Source organism: Mytilus trossulus, chromosome 6 (genome assembly GCF_036588685.1).
Source record: "Mytilus trossulus isolate FHL-02 chromosome 6, PNRI_Mtr1.1.1.hap1, whole genome shotgun sequence".
In the NCBI taxonomy this organism is placed as follows: domain Eukaryota; kingdom Metazoa; phylum Mollusca; class Bivalvia; order Mytilida; family Mytilidae; genus Mytilus; species Mytilus trossulus.
The window spans coordinates 80,329,738-80,349,810 of NC_086378.1; the positions used below are offsets into that span (position 1 = coordinate 80,329,738).

The following is a 20,073-nucleotide window of genomic DNA, read 5'->3' on the forward strand; positions in this document are numbered from 1 at the left end:
TCCGTCCTCGGACATTTTCAATTTTTACCTAGTTGATGAAACATCAATTTTTTATTGATTTAGACATAAACGATTCATTATCTTAAGAAAAGAGGTTGAAGCATTGTCTTTGAAGTCTGTAGCAGGTTATTTGATAAAAATACAACTTGTTATCACTTCGTGTATTTCCGCTTGTTCCGGTGCTTGTTACTCGAAAACGTACATCAACCTATATTTCGGCGGCAAACTAAGTTTGTTTCTTCATTTAAACGTGATACAAGTTGCCTCCAGTAAGTGTTTAATCCATTTATTGCATTAAAAACGTAATGTTCCCTTCCAAATAACTTGTCAAACATCGTTTATTTTTGTAAATTTTCTTGCATTCGTCCGCCATTGACCGCCATTGACCGATTTCTAAACTACGGATCTCAACCGGACCAGCTATGACCAAAATCCGTACTTTTACAATAATTACTACGGACGCACGGATGGAACAGCTGACAGAAGAATATTGATCCCAAAGGGGAAAATTACGTATTCCACACAAATTAAAAGACTTTTGGTTACATCTAATTGATTGGTGTATATAATTCTCTATATTTTTTATGGATTGTTTCAAACTATTGATTAAAGTTGTTTAACTCTGAGACTATCATGACTATTATAATACTATTATCAATATATTATGGCCCAGCTTAATAACTTTTTTTTTTTTTTAATGAAAAACACTGATTTTCATACACAAGATAGTTTTGAATTAAATTGTAATTGATATATATTATAATTTCTTTACCTTTTTAAGATAAAAAAATATTTTTTTTAGTGCTAGATACTAAATATTTAATTGGTAGTTTCTCACAAGAACCTGAGTAAAACTTAACAACTTTTTATTTGAAATGTTGCTTTAATTGTATACTCAGATATGAATTGAACATTATAAAAAGAACATTATTTACATATGACCCTTTATACCATATATGCTATAGTATAATCCAAACATTGTAGCGCACCGCGCGAAAGAGCACTTCTCTTTCAAATCTCACCACTTCTCCCTATCAGTTTCAAAAAGAGAAGTCACTTCTCCCTATAATTCTGAAGTAGTGTGAGCCCTGTATTTATATGTACTTCTCTTTTGCAGGGAAATCAATTACATTGGTTGGTGTGTGCACTTTATGAAGCATGTAGAAGGAGCGTGATTCCCACAGTAGGAAGAGGAACTGTGGAAGGAAATTGTGTGTCACTTACAAGGCTATTACGTTCTTCAAAATTCAGGTTGTTATTAATTGTTATGAATTATAAACCAATGACTTCCTTTTACTTAAAGTTTTTTTGATTTTGTTTTTAAAAGGACATTAGCTGTCAAATACCTGTTCACTGATTTGACTAGAATTCTCATATTAAGTTTAAACATATTTGTTTATAGTGGATTGTGAAACAAGTTACCCAGTATTGATATATTAATCCCTCTCCACTCTGCTGTTGCAAGTGCTACCTTGTAGCGACATTAGCCTGCTCTTTTTCAAAATCTACAAGGGTGTCTTTTACGTGCAAGAGTTAGGCTTTCTCTTAACACAGGTCAGTCATTTATCTTCCCTTTCCGATAGATACATGTAGTGCGAGTGGAGCATCCGTGTACTATGGACACGTTCTTGTTTGGGGATCATATCAGTCAACAAAATGGTTCACCCATGTTTTACTTTCAAAGAAGACATTCTTTTTTCTTTTTATGGCTGAATATATAAGACTAGTTCAACAGTAACCAAGGTCATAAAAAAATTGAATAATTCATAAGAAATGTTTAACTTATTTTGACAAAATTGAACTAAAATGGCGGTAAAAAGCAAATAGTTATTTCACTTTCATAGATGATTAAACCAAAATAAAATCCTCTAAAATTTATTTTTATACAACTTCAAAATATTACCAGAAGGTTCAATACCACCAAAGGAAGGTTGGATTGATTTTGGGGGTTATGGTCCCAATAGTTTAGGAATGGCGGTAAAAAAGGGGCTCTAAATAAGCATTTTTGTAGTTTTCAAACATTAACTTGTGTTTGAGTGAATGAATCTCTTTGAAATTATACCATAAGTTTCCATACCATTGAGGGATGGTTAGTATTGACTTTGCGGGTTATTGTTCAAAATATTTTGGAATTGGGGGCACAAGGGCTAAAAGATGGGGAAAAACTAGGGTTTTCTTGTCAGTGGATAATTAAGACAATTTAAAAGCAGTGTAAGGGAGGTACTTTAAAAATATTTAACAAACAATGTTGGGTATGTTTTGATTTACACCCCTTACACTTCTTGTAAATTAAATATAAAGAAATGTCAGGTTTTGAATTAATTGCAAAAAAAGGGAGCTGGTAGCTGTTTTCAAATTTTTTTCCAAAATTTCTCAAATTCCAAATTTTTGAAAAGTTTGTAGAAGAAATCTTTAATTGCACAATATTGCGCAATAGATTTGTAAGATCTTGACATTTGTTTTGTGTCAGAAACTCATATTATGTCAAAAATTTGATCACAATCCAAATTCAGAGCTGTATCGAGCTTGAATGTCGTGTCCATACTTGCCCCAACTGTCCAGGATGCAACCTCTGCAGTTGTATAAAGCTATGCCCTGCAGAGCACCTGGTTATATCTTGTAGGTAAGACAGGTTATTTCTTTCTTATTACAAGAAGTCAAGAACAAATAATTTGTGTGCTGCTATTAGATAACATTATTCTGTAATAAATAATTTTAACCTTTAATTTATTTTCAGTCTGATACAATTTTTTAATAAAATGAAAAAGTGGTCTGATATGGCAAATTTGAGGAAAGAGTTTAGAGATAAGATAGACAGACTGGAGAGGAATTTTGCAGTTTCAACAGTCATCTTTAAGAAATTTGAACCAATATTTTTGGACATCTTTAGAAATCCAATGGATGAACCTGCAAAGCAGAACAGAAGTCGGAAACAGAGGTAAATATTGAAGTATTTTAACACAAACTAATTTAATCCAGCACTGAAGAAAATTTAATGCAAACTTTAAAACAAACCTTGGCAAATGTAGGAAAATACTTCCTGCTTTAATTTGGCTGTTATGTTTTTGACATGAAATAGAGAATATAAATATGGAATGTGTCAGTGTGACAACAACCTGACCAAAGATTGAAAAAAAAATGTTTTGAAATTTATTGCACTTCAAATAAATCTGTTTGATATGTAATATAAATTTCTTTTAATGGTACCAATTATTTTAACAAAAAATACCAGCACTTTTTCCATGGGAAATTAGTTTTTAGAATAAATAAGAATTGAAAGGATTTTTTGGGAATGATTCTGGTTGTCGAGCCTTCGACTTTTGTCGAAAAAGCGATTCCTACATTCCGTCGTCGTCGGTGGCGGCGGCGTCCACAAATATTCACTCTGTGGTTAAAGTTTTTATACGACCGCAAATTTTGAAAAAAATTTCGTTGTATATTGCTATCACGTTGGCGTCGTCGTCGTTGTCTTCGTCTTCGTCGTCCGAATACTTTTAGTTTTCGCACTCTAACTTTAGTAAAAGTGAATAGAAATCTATGAAATTTTAACACAAGGTTTATGACCATAAAAGGAAGGTTGGTATTGATTTTGGGAGTTTTGGTCCCAACATTTTAGGAATTAGGGGCCAAAAAGGGCCCAAATAAGCATTTTCTTGGTTTTCGCACTATAACTTTAGTTTAAGTTAATAGAAATCTATGAAATTTTGACACAAGGTTGATGACCACAAAAGAAAGGTTGGGATTGATTTTGGGAGTTTTGGTTTCAACAGTTTAGGAATTAGGGGCCAAAAAAGGGCCCAAATAAGCATTATTCTGGGTTTTCGCACAATAACTTTAGTTTAAGTAAATAGAAATCAATGACATTTAAACATAATGTTTATGACCACAAAAGGAAGATTGGTATTGATTTTGGGAGTTTAGGTCCCAACAGTTTAGGAATTAGGGGCCAAAAAGGGACCCAAATAAACATTTTTCTTGGTTTTGGCACCATAACGTTAGTATAAGTAAATAGAAATCTATGAAATTTAAACACAAGGTTAATGACCATAAAAGGAAAGTTGGTATTGATTTTGGGAGTTTTGGTAAAAGGGGCCCAAAGGGTCCAAAATTAAACTTTGTTTGATTTCATCAAAATTGAATAATTGGGGTTCTTTGATATGCCGAATCTAACTGTGTATGTAGATTCTTAACTTTTGGTCCCGTTTTCAAATTGGTCTACATTAAGGTCCAAAGGGTCCAAAATTAAACTTAGTTTGATTTTAACAAAAATAGAATCCTTGGGGTTCTTTGATATGCTGAATCTAAAAATGAACTTAGATTTTTTATTATTGGCCCAGTTTTCAAGTTGGCCCAAATCGGGGTCCAAAATTAAACTTTTTTGATTTCATCAAAAATTGAATAAATGGGGTTCTTTGATATATGCCAAATCTAACTGTGTATGTAGATTCTTCATTTTTTGGTCCCGTTTTCAAATTGGCCTACATTAAGGTCCAAAGAGTCCAAAATTAAACTAAGTTTGATTTTAACAAAAATTAAATTCTTGGGCCTCTTTGATATGCTGAATCTAAACATGTACTTATATTTTTGATTATGGGCCCAGTTTTCAAGTTGGTCCAAATCAGGATCTATAATTATTATATTAAGTATTGTGGAATAGCAAGTCTTTTCAATTGCACAGTATTGTGCAATGGCAAGAAATATCTAATTTCACAATATTGTGAAATAGCAATTTTTTTTTTAATTAGAGTTATCTTTCTTTGTCCAAAATAGTAAGCAAGAAATATCTTATTGCAAGAATTATTTTTAATTGGAGTTATCTTTCTTTGTCCAGAATCAACTTAAATCTTTGTTATATACAATATACAATGTATATTCACTTTTTACTACCAACTGATAAATTTAAATAATCTTTACCATTCAGTGATAACAAGCAGTTTTTTTATATCTTAATATTTTATGATGTATTTAAATGAGTAGTTATTGTTGCAAACTCCATTAGAATATTTTAATTGAGATTAGTTTTGGAATAAGGGAAAGGGGGATGTGATTAAAAAATTGGGTTCAATTTTTCTCATTTGAAATTTCATAAATAAATAGAAAATTTCTTCAAACATTTTTTTGAGAGGATTAATATTGAACAGCATAGTGAATTGCTCTAAGAGAAAACAAAAATTTTAAGTTCATTAGAACACATTCATTCTGTGTCAGAAACCTATGCTGTGTCAACTATTTAATCACAATCCAAATTTAGAGCTGAATCCAGCTTGAATGTTGTGTCCATACTTGCCCCAACCGTTCAGGGTTCAACCTCTGCGGTCGTATAAAGCTACGCCCTGCAAGCATCTGGTTGAAATTTTAATAACTTTCTTAAACAATACTGCATTTCTACCAAACTTGGACAGAAGCTTGTTTATGATCATAAGATAGTATCCAGCAGTAAATTTTGTAAAAATAGAATTCCATTTTTTCTGTATTTTACAGTTAAATGGACTTAGTTTTTCTGCTGGGAAACATTACATTTACTCTGTGGTTAAAGTTTTTGAAATTTTAATAACTTTCTTAAACTATCCTGGGTTTGTACCAAACTTGGACAGAAGCGTGTTTATGATCACAAGATAGTATCCAGAATTAAATTTTGTAAAAATAAAATTCCATTTTTTCTGTATTTTACAGTTAAATGGACTTAGTTTTTCTGCTGGGAAACATTACATTCACTCTGTGGTTAAAGTTTTTTAAATTTTAATACCTTTCTTAAACTATCCTGGGTTTGTACCAAACTTGGACAAAAGCTTATTTATGATCATAAGATAGTATCAAGAAGTAAATTTTGTAAAAAAAATAACTCCATTTTTTCTGTATTTTACTTTTAAATGGACTTAGATTTTCTTCCAGTTAACATTACATACAGTCTGCAGTTAAAGTTTTCAAAACATTTATAAGATTCATTAACTATCCTAGATTTTTACCAAACTTGGACAGAAGCTTCTTACAATCAAAAGATAGTATCAAAAAGAATATTTTTATTGATTTTTTTCCTCATTTTGGTGCCTGTGATTTACAGCAAAAGTAGGCGAGACACTGGGTTCCGCGGAACCCTTACAAATTTTTTATTAATAAAAGGTAAAAGAAGATTATTTGATTATTATACAGTTCGCCCAAATATCTTTAAAACAACACCAGTTTTATGAAGAATTACAAACTCATAAAACTTGTAAATGGAAGACAAAGTGACAATGCCTCTGCAAAAAAAAAAGCACAACCAGTAGATCTGTTGATTAATGACCATACTACCTACCATAAAAATGTCCGATTATTCATATCTGACTAGACGGATTAAGACATCCATAAAAATAAGTCCCTACCAGTACTGTACAAGACAACTAAAAATTACACTATTGTTTACACTATTACATTAAATTAAGTTGAGTTATGTCCCCTTCAATTTTTATTTAAGAAACTTTGAAATATCTAACCGAGTATTTTGTTTGTAGGAGGTTACCATGTTCCTCGTCAGAAGTTTTCAACTTTTGTTGGACTATGTTTGTTCATGTTAAAGGTAAGTTCAGAATACTAAGCATGATTAAGATGTTCTATATAGAAATTATAAGCTACATGTACATGCAGTTGTAGAGAAAAAAGTCATTTCAAAAATCTGATGTTGATTTTGTCAGACCTTTTTGAAAGTGAATCATATAATTTATAAGGTGAAAGGCTGTAAGGGGGACATGTATTAAGATTTAAGTTATGTGAATTATAACTTTTGATAAAGGAAGGTTTCTCCTTATTTATTTAATAAATAAAAATAGATAAATAAGGAGAAACCTACCTTTCTTCTGTCTATTGATGTTCCGTTGTTGTGCCAGATGTAAGATACTATCGAGTCCGAAAAGCTTTTGCCGGTGTGGTTTGGACACAGTGAGTTTGCCGTAACCAAAAGTTATGACACTTTTACTCACTGTTTAATACCACATAATACTGATCAAGTACAAATTTGGGTAGTGTCACTTTTATTATTCTAAAGTTATGCCCCTTTGTAACTTTACATGAGATGCATCATCTTCTTCCCATGGACACATTCCCCATTTATTTTCATTTGCATTTACTGCTGAAATAGGAATGCTTTCCAAATTAATTTTGCAATGAGCTGAATTTTATGAAACTTGCACATAATGCTTATTACAAACAACCACAGAGCAAGATCAAATTAAGGTGGTGTTACTTTCACCTTGCTTGGGTTTTGTCTCTAACTGTTTCCTAACTCTAACTTTATTGTGCCATATCCAAATGTTATGTATACAATGATTATTTCCAACAAACAAGTTAACATTTTGGTGGCATCTCTTTCATCTTTTTTGAGTGATGTCCCTTTTTAAATGGTGATTTTACCCTACCTGTGATCTATAAAAATGATAATATGGTATAATGAGACGAATCTCCACTAGAGACCAAATAACAGAGGTTACCAACTGTAGATCACATTACGATATAGCCTGGCCAGTAACTTTTATATCCCAACAACAAAAAGACACTTAGTACAGATTTGAAAATACTCACAGTTACTGATAGGTAATTAAAGGCCAATAACAACTAATAAAACAAATTGTTCAGCTAAGATTAAATAGATGTAATAAACAGTCAGATTATAAAAAAAATGCTCATTTTGGGTTAACTTCATGAAACTAATTGCACCAATTAAATTGTCAGTAGATGACATAAAAACTTGAAACTGTACCACTGACAACTGACTGATTCTTAGATATCAGTTGAAAATAAAAATGATATGGCTTAACAGTTTACCAGAAATAATAATGCAAGATTGCAATGGTTATATTTAGAATTGCTCATAAGTCTCTAGTAGTACAAATTTTAAACAAGTGTCAACATTAGGGATAAGATTAAGTTTGAATTAACAGTAAAAGAAATTTTATTCTGGCAATATGTGTGACTTCATTATTATTCGTTGGATAACAATTTTCTTGGATTTTGTGGATTCAGTTCTCAAATTTTCAGGCATGTATGGAGAAATCTGCAAAGCCACAAAATTTAATATCCACAAACACGTAATTTTCTTTAATCTATAAAAAATTGGCAACCACAAAAATAAATGAATCCACAGTATTGAGTTTCATCAACGTTTAACATATATTTCTTCATATTTACAAAACTATTTACCATCAAAATCCCATGTTGTTTTACTAGCATTGGTTATTGTTATTCCCTTTCTACCAAGATGGGAAATAACTACCAAAAATGTCTGTCCTTATGTATCTCATTGGTGCTGGCCCTTTGTATTTAACCAAAATTGATGCACTACTTCATGAGTCTTGAAACACAAAAATTGTCATGAGATCTTATGTAAAAAAATAGCATATTGCATCATCTAATTGGATGTAGAGCTTCGCATATATTGTATAACCACCTTGATTATTTTTGTGTTGCCCTCCAAGTTCTATAGTTCCAAACTAATTCCACATATGTCTTTAATATTCAATATGTATTATATGGGTCTGTCTGAATTACATGCATAATTTTTGGAACCTCATTGCTTTCCATCAAACATACTTTCATAGTTTATCTTTTTGACAACACTTTTAAAATTCATGCTTGTTCCATCGATTTTTGTCAAGAGAATATGTGGCAGATTTACGTTATAGTTTAATTTGAACCAAATGCTGAAGTTCAAATAAAAATCGTTGCTAAAAGGCAATATAAGAAGTGTAGGATGTCCTTTCATTTTCAGCCAATACACTGACTACTCCCTAAAAGAACCTTAATTCTAAGAAGCAAAAAAGTGTAAAGAATTAATTTCCATTCTGGAACAACTACTTCAAAAGTGTGGATTAAGATTACAAAAATCATGAACTGGCTGAACCGGCCAGTTGCAAACTGTCATACCCAGATCTCTTTTTCTAAAGGGTCATTTTGTTGGTAAATCTGCTTCCTCCATAATTAAGAACTGACTGCTATGATATTGTCAAGTCAACTAAAGTTGTGTTGAGCACCAAAAATCAATCAACCCCTCACTTATGAGGTCCATGTATATCTTTGGCCCTCTGTATGCAGCTACAGCAAGCTTCACTCGCGTGCATAGGTCCTGTAAGGCAAATATGATAGGAAAATGGTGCAAAATTGCCCACTTAAATCCAAACCACTGATGATCATGGCACACTTTTCACCTTATCTACCATGTCCCATTATTCACTTACAGTATATGCTAGTTTTATAAGTACCATTAAGCCCCCGCAGCATGGTTTTACTTATTAGCTTATTATTTTGAGAGCTTTAGAAGTCAAAGAAAATGTTCAAATTGAGAAAACTATTTAACGTGTACAAAGATGATGATTAGGGATGTTAATGAAAAATTGCTTTTACATTGTGTACATCATTAATATTGCCATAGAAAGATTAACCATGTTGCATTAGATGTATGGTCATATGAAATATAAGTAGAACACGGACATGAATGCAAATGTCAATGAAGACTACCATGATTGAGACAATCTCACGGGAGCTCATCAGTATCTTGGAGAAGATGAAGATTGTTATCGATTTGGGTCAGTAGGTCCGAGAACACAATTAATTCGTAGTGCATTTCTTTTAGAACATAAATGAAAATAAAAAAAATCCCACCTGCGCTTTCTCAAAGAAACTTTTACAGTGTGTTGTACTACTTTTGGGACAAATCATATCAAATTTATAGAAAACTTCATCGCCTCTAACTCAAAATATGGACAATTTTATGTTTAGGGCGTCTTGAAATCTTTTGACAGCTTCCGAAGTGCTCATTTTCAACCTTTTTCAGCTGGACCAAATCACTACTTTCCTTTAAAATTCTGGACCCAAATTTTTTTACAGTGTAATTTCATCCCCCTACTTGCAATTTGAGGCATTGAACATGGAGAAATAAATTTGGAAGGGGTATACAAATTTATGGCAAGTAACCCACTGTCAACACTAGGGACTATATTTGTGAACAACGAAAATCAGGGGACGACAATGGTGGTCTTGGACCTAATAGGGTAGAAAGAGTTGACAAATCTTACAAAAACTTGGTATGAACAAAGTTTAATGTATTATAACACTGCTTACAAAGTTTCATGACAATAGGATGTATATTATAGACATTAAGTTAAGTTCTATACTCATCTTTGCGTGTAAAATTTTGACGTTAAAATTGAAAAATTTCAACTATCAACATTTGGGGCTTTAAAAATTAAAATATTGCAAAAAAATTCTTTTTAAATGCCTTCATATATAACTTATCATGTACTAAAAGCAATAGAGTACTCATTTGATTTATCAGACTTGGCATAATTATTCAAAAGTCAAATTTATATGAGCCCGCGCCTAAAAATTTAGGTTTTTCAATGAAGGGGGGCCTTACATAAAGATGTAATATTTTCCAGCAATTTTAAATTTGTGAAGCTTTTTGGTTATAAATAATCCTTACATATGTATTTAAAGTACTTTAAATGGAAAGAAAAGTTACAAATAACATATCATATTAGTTTAAAAGGGTCTTAGGCCAAGTAAGACTGGAAAAAATTTAGGGTCAATTTAGGCCGTGCCACATATTTACATTAAAAAATGCATATTGAGGCTATAAAAAATAAAAATTTGTGTCTTTTTTATCATTTCTATACTCATGTGACATGATACAACAAATCTGAGCACAAAAAGACTCTTACAATTAACTTTTCTTACAAGCAGTATGGGCTGAAACAAAGATTTTTGCCTTTTTAGGGAAAAACTTGCATGCAATTCATTCTCAACAGGCTTATATTTAAACCACTTGCTATCCTACAGAAGAAAAGAAATATATTATGTGAAATGGAACAGGTACAATAGACATTGTAAAGTGCATTTGATACAAATTTAGTGAGGTCTCTAATATGGACATCAAATTTTATATACCAAGCTCCCCACTATTGACTTCATCCAAACAAGACGTTAGACAAGGGTCATTTATACAACACACTTTGCACATTTTATCTGAGATAAACTTCTTTTCTGTAGATTCACAGTTCATAAATAAGTAAAAGAAGCAGATAAAGGAATAGAAACACAAATATTGACACATAAAAACCTGTCAGATAGAAAGTCAGTATGCCATTTATGCATCAATATTGGAAAAGTTATAAAATGCCTATTTTGACCATAAAATGCCAAAATTGGTCATTTTTGCAGAAATTCTATAAAATAAAAGTTTAAATCCTTTAGTTTCATGCTATTTGACAAGTTGACACCATCAAATCATTTAGGGAAGTTGCCAGAGTACAATTTCTATATTTACAGATTTCACCTCTTAGGTCCGAGAACACAATTAATTCGTAGTGCATTTCTTTTAGAACATAAATGAAAATAAAAAAAATCCCACCTGCGCTTTCTCAAAGAAACTTTTACAGTGTGTTGTACTACTTTTGGGACAAATCATATCAAATTTATAGAAAACTTCATCGCCTCTAACTCAAAATATGGACAATTTTATGTTTAGGGCGTCTTGAAATCTTTTGACAGCTTCCGAAGTGCTCATTTTCAACCTTTTTCAGCTGGACCAAATCACTACTTTCCTTTAAAATTCTGGACCCAAATTTTTTTACAGTGTAATTTCATCCCCCTACTTGCAATTTGAGGCATTGAACATGGAGAAATAAATTTGGAAGGGGTATACAAATTTATGGCAAGTAACCCACTGTCAACACTAGGGACTATATTTGTGAACAACGAAAATCAGGGGACGACAATGGTGGTCTCGGACCAGTAGGTTAATGATTAAGACTAAAAATAAAATGAAAAACAAATCTCTGGACATTATCCTAAGTGATTTCATTTTATTTTTAAACAGAACCCTAAGGGCTCTCTCTTAAAGATTGTTTGTTTAGTATTTACCCATAAATCAGTACCCATACCTTAAGGGCTCTCTTTAAGATTGTTTGTTTAGTATTTACCCATAAATCAGGCAGTACATTTAAAGTGAAATTTGTCAGTATAAATACAGGTATAATATAAATCTTAATAGTATCAATCAGCCCCACTAGACTCTTAATTGAATGTTAAATTCATGTAAATGAAATTTGTCCTATCAGCCTAGTAAATCAAGGTATAAAATTACAACTTATTTGATATGAATGAAGATAGCGACATGAGGGGATTTCTTTAAGAGCATGCTTGGTTGATAAAACCTTGTTGATTTCCCGGGGACAATCAATGACTTAGTTTCTGTTGTGGATACAGTTAAAATATTGTCATCAGCGGCTTTATAAACATATTGATTTGCTATTTTAAATCATCTGATATGTGCAATTAAATGAGAGAAAATTTTCAGTGATGGAAATTTTCCAAGATGTGAAAAAAGTATGTCATTTGAGGGTAATACCTAAGTTATGTAGGTGAGCAAGCTAGGATGGATGTTGATTTGCAATGGAAATTGTTCTGTTTTATAAAGATTTGAATAATAAAATTGTACTTTTGTTTTGTTTTGTGATCCAGGGAAAGTACATACATTTATTGTTTATATTAACCCCTTGTAGGTAACTGTGTCATTTCTTTAAGTTATTTTGGTGAGTGAAATAATAGTTCACAGCCAAAGCCTCTTAATCTGATTGATGAGAACATGACTTTATTATTTGTCTGAACATGGAATTGAATAATAAAATGAAACCTTTGTAGTTAGTTGTCCGTACAATGCCAGTCTGTGCCAAAAAATATTTGAAGCACTAGCCCGAATTTATATGTACTGGACCAAATAAAATCTCTGTCATTGGTTGAGGATCCGCTAGGGGGGTTTGGGGGCATGCCCCCCCTTGAAAATTTTGGACTATTAGATGTAAAATCCTGCATTCTGAGGTTACATTTTTGTATCTGGAAGTGTATATAACTTTTCAAAAATATAGAGTTTTTACTCCATGTAAAATAAAAATCCTACTTTCCATAAAAAAAACCCATCTCAAAACTGTTGACAAGAATTTAAGACATAGATGTAAAATAAATGTATACTTGTAGATATAAACCCCTTGCCATCACATTTTTGTTTAAATTCATTTCTCATTAAAATTTGACTTTTGAAGTTAAAGAGATCATCCTTTCTGATGCAGACCAAGAAAAGAAAAAAATCAATCAGTAAATTCTTTTATTCTTCATGATTTTTCATATTATTTTTCAATTTGCTGAACAACTCCTGTTCAAATACAAATACAGATACAAATTTGCCTCCTTTTCCCTGCTCCATACAGTAGCTACATAACATAACTAGATTCTCGTGCTGGAGCCAGGGTCAGGGATTGAGGGACGACCGTCCGTCCAATGCCAATGGGTTATAAATTATCGGACCTGTTAATCCTCGGGTTTTTATTTGCCTCCGTAACTGTATGCCTTTCATGGTCTCGCACTTTCCGACAGTGAAGCCATGTATATCAAGCGATGTTTGCACTGTGACCACAATTTTGTGTACACTTCCAAAAAGAAAAGAAAACTGGTTCCACTTCTTCATAAAATTAACGGTAACCAGTCACTGAAGTCGTCCTAATAACCAACCGTCTAAAACACACAAGATGTCAAGCGGGCAGTTACGAATTAATATCTTCCAACGCAAAAATGACTTTAATTTTCAATGTTTTTATTATTTTCTGTTATGATTATATTTTATTAAGTCTATGCAACATAAATCAATCAATAAATACCAAAATTTGACATTTTCAAAACACATGGTTCTGACCGTTTTCGTGCTTTTTAAAAAAAAATTTGAACAATCGGTTATTAGGGAGACTGTCAAAACTGGTTTACGGAATTTTTGCAAGGAAGGGAGTATCAGTTTATTAATATCAATTGCGTTGAGTGACATTCTGCGTTAACTTACGGTAACGATTAAAAAAGTGCACACATATATTCACTAGACCGGTCGGACTATCGGTAGTGTACGTTAACTAGTCCGAGCTTATTTAAACTAGACTCGGGCATGGGGCTACTGCTTAACGTCGCAGACTGCAATGCAACTGATCCCATTTACCTATACAGAACTGAAAATGCATTTATTATTGTGAATGTTGAGCAGTGTACAAAAATGCTAGTTAAATTATTGAAATTTCACTTTTAATACTGCATACCCACCAAGAAATAAAGCTTACAAAATTTTAATGCAATTTTCATGCAAGTTTAAATTTTTGAAACATTATATTTGAGCAATTTTTCGCAATAGTAACAAAAATAATTTGTTTACAGTAACTGGATTGTAACATCCTTGCTATACAAATATTACTTGTAAAAGTTTGAATGCACTCGACTAAAAACAGTTTTGTGGTGATTGTAAAAGATTTCCCAGTTTTTAAGCACCACAACATCTAGTAAGACAGGCAGATTTTTAACCAGATTTTTGTGACAAAAATGTCGGTTTTTGATTTGGGGATGTACGGCGGGCGGGCGGCAATCAAATATTGTCTGTGCATTCACTCATGAACCGTTCAACCAAAGCTTTTAAATATTGATATGTTGTTACTGACAACTAAATGAAGGTCAAGTTCAATAATGGCGATTTTGACTTTTACCGTTCAGGAGATATGGTTCTTGAAAGATTGAAAAATGGTGTTTCCAGTCGTGTCCGTGCATTTTCTCATGAACCATTCAACCAAAGCTTTTCAAATTTTAATATGTTGTTACTGATGACAAAATAGGGGTCAAGTTCAATAATGGCAATTTTGACTTTTACCGTTCAGGAGTTATGGTTCTTGAAAGATTGTAAAATGGCGTTTCCAGTCGTGTCCGTGCATTTTCTCATGAACCATTCAACCAAAGCTTTTCAAATTTTAATATGTTGTTACTGATGACAGAAAATAGGGGTCAAATTCAATAATGGAGATTTTGACTTTTACTGTTCAGGAATTATGGTTCTTGAAAGATCGTAAAATGGCGTTTCCATTCACGTTGTTGCATTTACTCATGAACCATTCAATCTAAGCTTTTCAAATTTTGATATGTTGATACTGATGACAAAATGGAGGTCAAATTTGATATTGATGATTTTCACTTTCACCAATCATCAGTAATGGTTATTGTGATATTGCCAGGACACAAATAAATGTTAATAATCCGGTTTGCTGTAGTTGTGACAGCCTCTTGTTTGTAGAATATTTTATGTTTCATAAATTGAAAAAAGGTTCCAATAAAAAAAGATGTGATTATAACTACAGTTGGTACAGGAGACTCCTAATATGTTTACTTGATCTTTTATTTGATGTATGAACTTCAAATGTACATTTTTGTATTTTCTGTCTTTATTTGTAATAAACTTATTAAGTTCATATCAAAATAAATAATAAATAATTGAATTCTTTCATCAGGAAATGAAAGATGTCTGAGCTGCAATTAGTAAGACTTTTTATAGAGTTAATTATTGTAATCTTTATCAGGAATTCCTGTATGTGGAATTTCCAAGTTAAGTCCAGATGATGCAATTAGGCTTATACTTTTGTCAACCTTTATAATTTCTCAGAGTCATTCAAATGTCCTTTTTTATGCCGATTCAAAGTCTAAAACAATAGATTACTTTTGAATCATGTCTTCTGTCCATCTCAGTTTTGATGCAATAATACTTTCAGTTAATTTATATATGGGAAAAATATTTATAAATACATATAAATATTGTTCCCAATGCTTTTAAATCTTATCTTGTATCTTTGTGTGTGTGTGTGGAAATTTTGAAGCTTGTATTTTAGAATTTGAACAATTCTAAGTTAAATTTATAAGGTATAAGTATATATTTAAAAGAATAAATTAATAGTATACACAAGTAACTTTTATGAACAATGATTGGTTTCATTTATCCTTGGTTGAGATATACTTGTACATACATGTACTTATTTTACCTACATCACATGGTAAAGTGATGATCTAGTGAATTGTATCACAGTGGTCTCGCTAGCCCAAAATAGAAGCTGCGCCCTGGGTGCCCTTAGCCGCGCCCTGAGTGCCTTCATCTGCGCCCTTCTGCCCTGACGTCCTTTTCCAAAATTCTCTTGTGCCGTTAAAATTGCCTTTTTTCATAGATTTCTGATCTCAAAGTCAATTACATATATGACACCTGTGTGATTGCCCCCAGGTTAATCATGTCATTACAATCAATTACAATGATAAAGACTTCAAAGGTGTTAATAACTAGGTAATTTAATTAGGACAATGTATCTTTTTGTCATACATTTGAGTGCAGCTTGGATCGCATTTTCGCATTTTCGATCTTCAAGTCACAATGAAAGTATAAACGAAGACTTTCATGACTTTAGAAATGAATTTAAGTCATCAAAATAAAACTATGCCTTCACAGAAATGTCTTCCATATCAAATTGTTAGCGAAAAGCACAGTTTTTAATTAACGCAAATGTTTTGGAAATTGATTTTTGAGTTACTTCCCCTGATTTAGCTTATTACAAATTTGTGCCCTAAAAATATTATCTAGCATAAAAAAATGAAAGAAATAACCAATTGAATAAATAATAACATAATAATGTTACTGTAAGGATATTAACTGTCTTTGAACATATATTGCAATTTTTTTGTTGATAATTATACTTTTACCAATCCATGTTCTAAACATTGATAAATTAGTAATACACATTCAAGTGTTAGACATCATGTATTTAAAGCTGTATTTTTTAAATAAATAATAAAAAATTATAATGTTTGACAATGGGCAGAGTGAAGATAACTGTAAACGCACAAAGTCATAATATGTTGATGAAGATGTATTTTAAAATCCATAACTACATTAACAATGAAATAAAGACTATGGTTGAAATGCATCTTTATTTCAAAAAACCCACAACATATGCAGTAAAAAAAGAGATTCGTAACTCGTGATACACACAGAAACGGAGACAAAAAAATTAGCAGTGCCTTTTCTTATCATAAAAAGTCCCCTGCCCTCCCCTGGCACCCTGCCCCTTTTGATTTCTAGCTAGAGCACTGTATCATGATACAATATTTGTATGTACAGTACTGTGGATTCATTAGTATTCGTTGGTAACCAATTTTGTGAATTTCCTGGGTACATGGAAACCATTAATTTATATGTTCAATGAATTGCATATTTGCTAATTGATTGAATGCAGACTTTTGGAAAACCACAAAATCAAATATCCACGAAAATTGATACCAAAAGAAATAAATGAATCCACAGTATGTAGCAATTTTGTATTTGTATGACAGTCCATCTGTAATTAAAAAAATATTCAAATTCTTTTTTCTCTTTGCAGGTCACTTCCCAGCCATAAGTGATGATCTGGTGAACTCTTACCACTTGTTGCTGTGTTGTATAGACTGGGTGTATGCCAACAGTATACTGGGTGGAAGGAAAGATCTATTAAACTCAGATTTTCAAGGTGATTATAACTCATTGATTCTGCTCTGCATTTCTCTATGTTCATGGAAACTTGTGGTTTTACAACATAACTTGCACCATTGTTTGAATTAATTCTGCATGGTATGTTCAAGCACAGCCAGAAAAAAATCATTCTGAAATCCTAAACACTAAATTGAACATTTAAACTCCATTTGGTGAACCAACACATGTGTGTAGTATTTCGATAGAGTCCTTGAAGTGGATACCTTAGTATGCAGGGACAAGGTTGTCAAATTATGAAATAGAATGCATCATTAAAATAATACTCCAAATTGACAACAACACTTCAAATGGTCTGCAATTTTATTTGCTATGGTCTACATGTTTCACTGCAAGGCAGGCTTCATCAGGACATTTTTCATACAGAAATTAGTTACTGAATTACTCAAACTGGTACATTGTCAATTTGGAGTATTATTGTCGAACAATGTACATAACTTTTACAAAAGTCAATCCAACAAATTATAAGGAAGATAATATTTGGTTCAGACAGCTTCAGACCTCGGGTCAAATTCCAAATTCTTGTTGTATCCATATACATGATATGTTGAGTGATTCAGATCCAATCAGTGTATAAATATAGGGTAAATATATAAAAGATATCTATGAAAAAGATCTGTTACTTTGTGATGATGAACAGCAATAGAATTGCTTTTTCTATTCCTTATTTTAAGTGTGTGTAAGGATTTTTATCATTTAATGGTATGTATGATTGTACCTTTCTTTTCTGATATTTACTATTGACATTGGGAAAACAAAAACAAATCAAAAACTCAACTTGTTAATATAAGTAAGTTGTAAGTCTTGGTTTCAGTGAGCAATAACTTTTTAGTGTCATAGTAGGCCACCATTTCTGAAGTTTTTTTTTAATGGATTATTAAAATTTCTTGTTATTATAAATTGTACACATTATATACTTCAGCATTGCCAGAAGATTATGAATCTAAAGATTGGAAACCTCCTGTAGACCCCCCTTGTATTATAAAACTTCTGTGTGAGAAACATGAAGGATTGGAAATAGAGGCAAAAGTTATAAAAGAACATTGGTGGAAACCACACATTAGAAAACTATTCGAGAAAAAGGTTAGTATTTATTAAGGGTTTACCGGTTATTTCCCTTTAATTCATTTAAAAAAATGTTTTAATGATACCATGGAAACATTTTCATAGCTACTTTTGCAAATCAGGGAAATAAATTCATACAATAAAGTAAGTTGAAAATGGTTTCAGTTTTTCATTCTAAATGAAACTTCAAACAATCTGGTAATTATTTTAAGGAAATTGTGTTTTATAAAAAAGGCCTGAACACTTACCTATTGACTCTTCTGTAGGTTTTGAAAGGGAAAACAGATACTTTGTCAGCAGTATTAGAAATTGGTAATTTTGAATTTAATAGGTAAGTGCAAATATATATTTTTTCAGATACACATTTATTGTTGAGCCTTCGACTTTAGTCGAAAAAGCGAGACTAAGCGATCCTACTTTCCGTCGGCGGCGGCGGCGTCCACAAATATTCACTCTGTGGTTAAAGTTTTTGAAATTTTAATAACTTTCTTAAACTTAACTGGATTTCTACCAAACTTGGACAGAAGCTTGTTTATGATCATAAGATAGTATCCAGAAGTAAATTTTGTAAAAATAAAATTTCATTTTTTCCGTATTTTACTTATAAATGGACTTAGTTTTTTCTGCAGGGAAACATTACATTCACTCTGTGGTTAAAGTTTTTAGAATTTTAATAACTTTCTTAAACTGTCCTTGGTTTGTACTAAACTTGGGCAGAAGCTTGTTTATGATAATAAGATAGTATCCAGAAGTAAATTTTGTAAAAATATAATTCCATTTTTTCTGTATTTTACAGTTAAATGGACTTAGTTTTTTCTGCGGGGAAACATTACATTCACTCTGTGGTTAAAGTTTTTAGAATTTTAATAACTTTCTTAAACTATCCTTGGTTGTACCATACTTAGACAGAAGCTTGTTTATAATCATAAGATAGTATCCAGAAGTAAATTTTGTAAAAAAATAAATCCATTTTTTCTGTATTTTACTTTTAAATGGACTTAGATTTTCTTCCAGTTAACATTACATACAGTCTGCAGTTAAAAGTTTTCAAAACATTAATTAGATTCATTAACTATCCTAGATTTTTACTGAATTTGGACAAAAGCTTCTTACAATCAAAAGATAGTATCAAGAGGAATATTTTTATTGATTTTTTTCCTCATTTTTGTTGAGCCTGCGATTTATAGCAATAGTAGGCGAGACACTGGGTTCCGCGGAACCCTTACAAATTTTATCTTATCTAGTGTGGAATTTTTCATGTGATTTTACAGTAAAACTCTATTTCAGTAAATGTTTTAATTCATTAGTTATTCAGAGAATGCATTGCATGTATCAAAAGTTATCCATAAACTTCTAAAATTATTTCAGAGCAGTGTTTTCTAATAATGATTCTCAAGAAATTGAATTTTACTGTGCTTGAATGTAGGGATGTGGTTAGCTATTCGTGATAGCTTTTTAGTTGATTACTGTTCTTGATTCCTTTATATATAATACTAACCACCAGGTATCTCTTGAGTAGTGTAACCTTGGGGGGATGTACATCATTGCTTACAAGATCATTAATGTTCACTGACATTTTCTGAGTATATTTGTTTGTGTATTCAAGAAATGCAGAAGAAGTT

The 20,073-nt window shown here is 31.7% G+C and overlaps 1 protein-coding gene across 3 annotated transcripts in view; it reads left to right on the top strand.

Annotated features, from left to right (window-relative positions):
- Nucleotides 1-20,073, top strand: part of LOC134721972 (retinoblastoma-like protein 1) — a 62,028-nt gene that overhangs the window by 2,394 nt on the left and 39,561 nt on the right. For all 3 annotated transcript variants that reach the window (XM_063585349.1, XM_063585350.1, XM_063585351.1), the window contains exons 2-7: nt 1,118-1,251; nt 2,738-2,938; nt 6,492-6,556; nt 17,241-17,366; nt 18,309-18,469; nt 18,718-18,782. In XM_063585349.1, the coding sequence (XP_063441419.1) occupies nt 1,118-1,251; nt 2,738-2,938; nt 6,492-6,556; nt 17,241-17,366; nt 18,309-18,469; nt 18,718-18,782 (752 nt within the window). The remainder of the gene's footprint in view (nt 1-1,117; nt 1,252-2,737; nt 2,939-6,491; nt 6,557-17,240; nt 17,367-18,308; nt 18,470-18,717; nt 18,783-20,073) is intronic.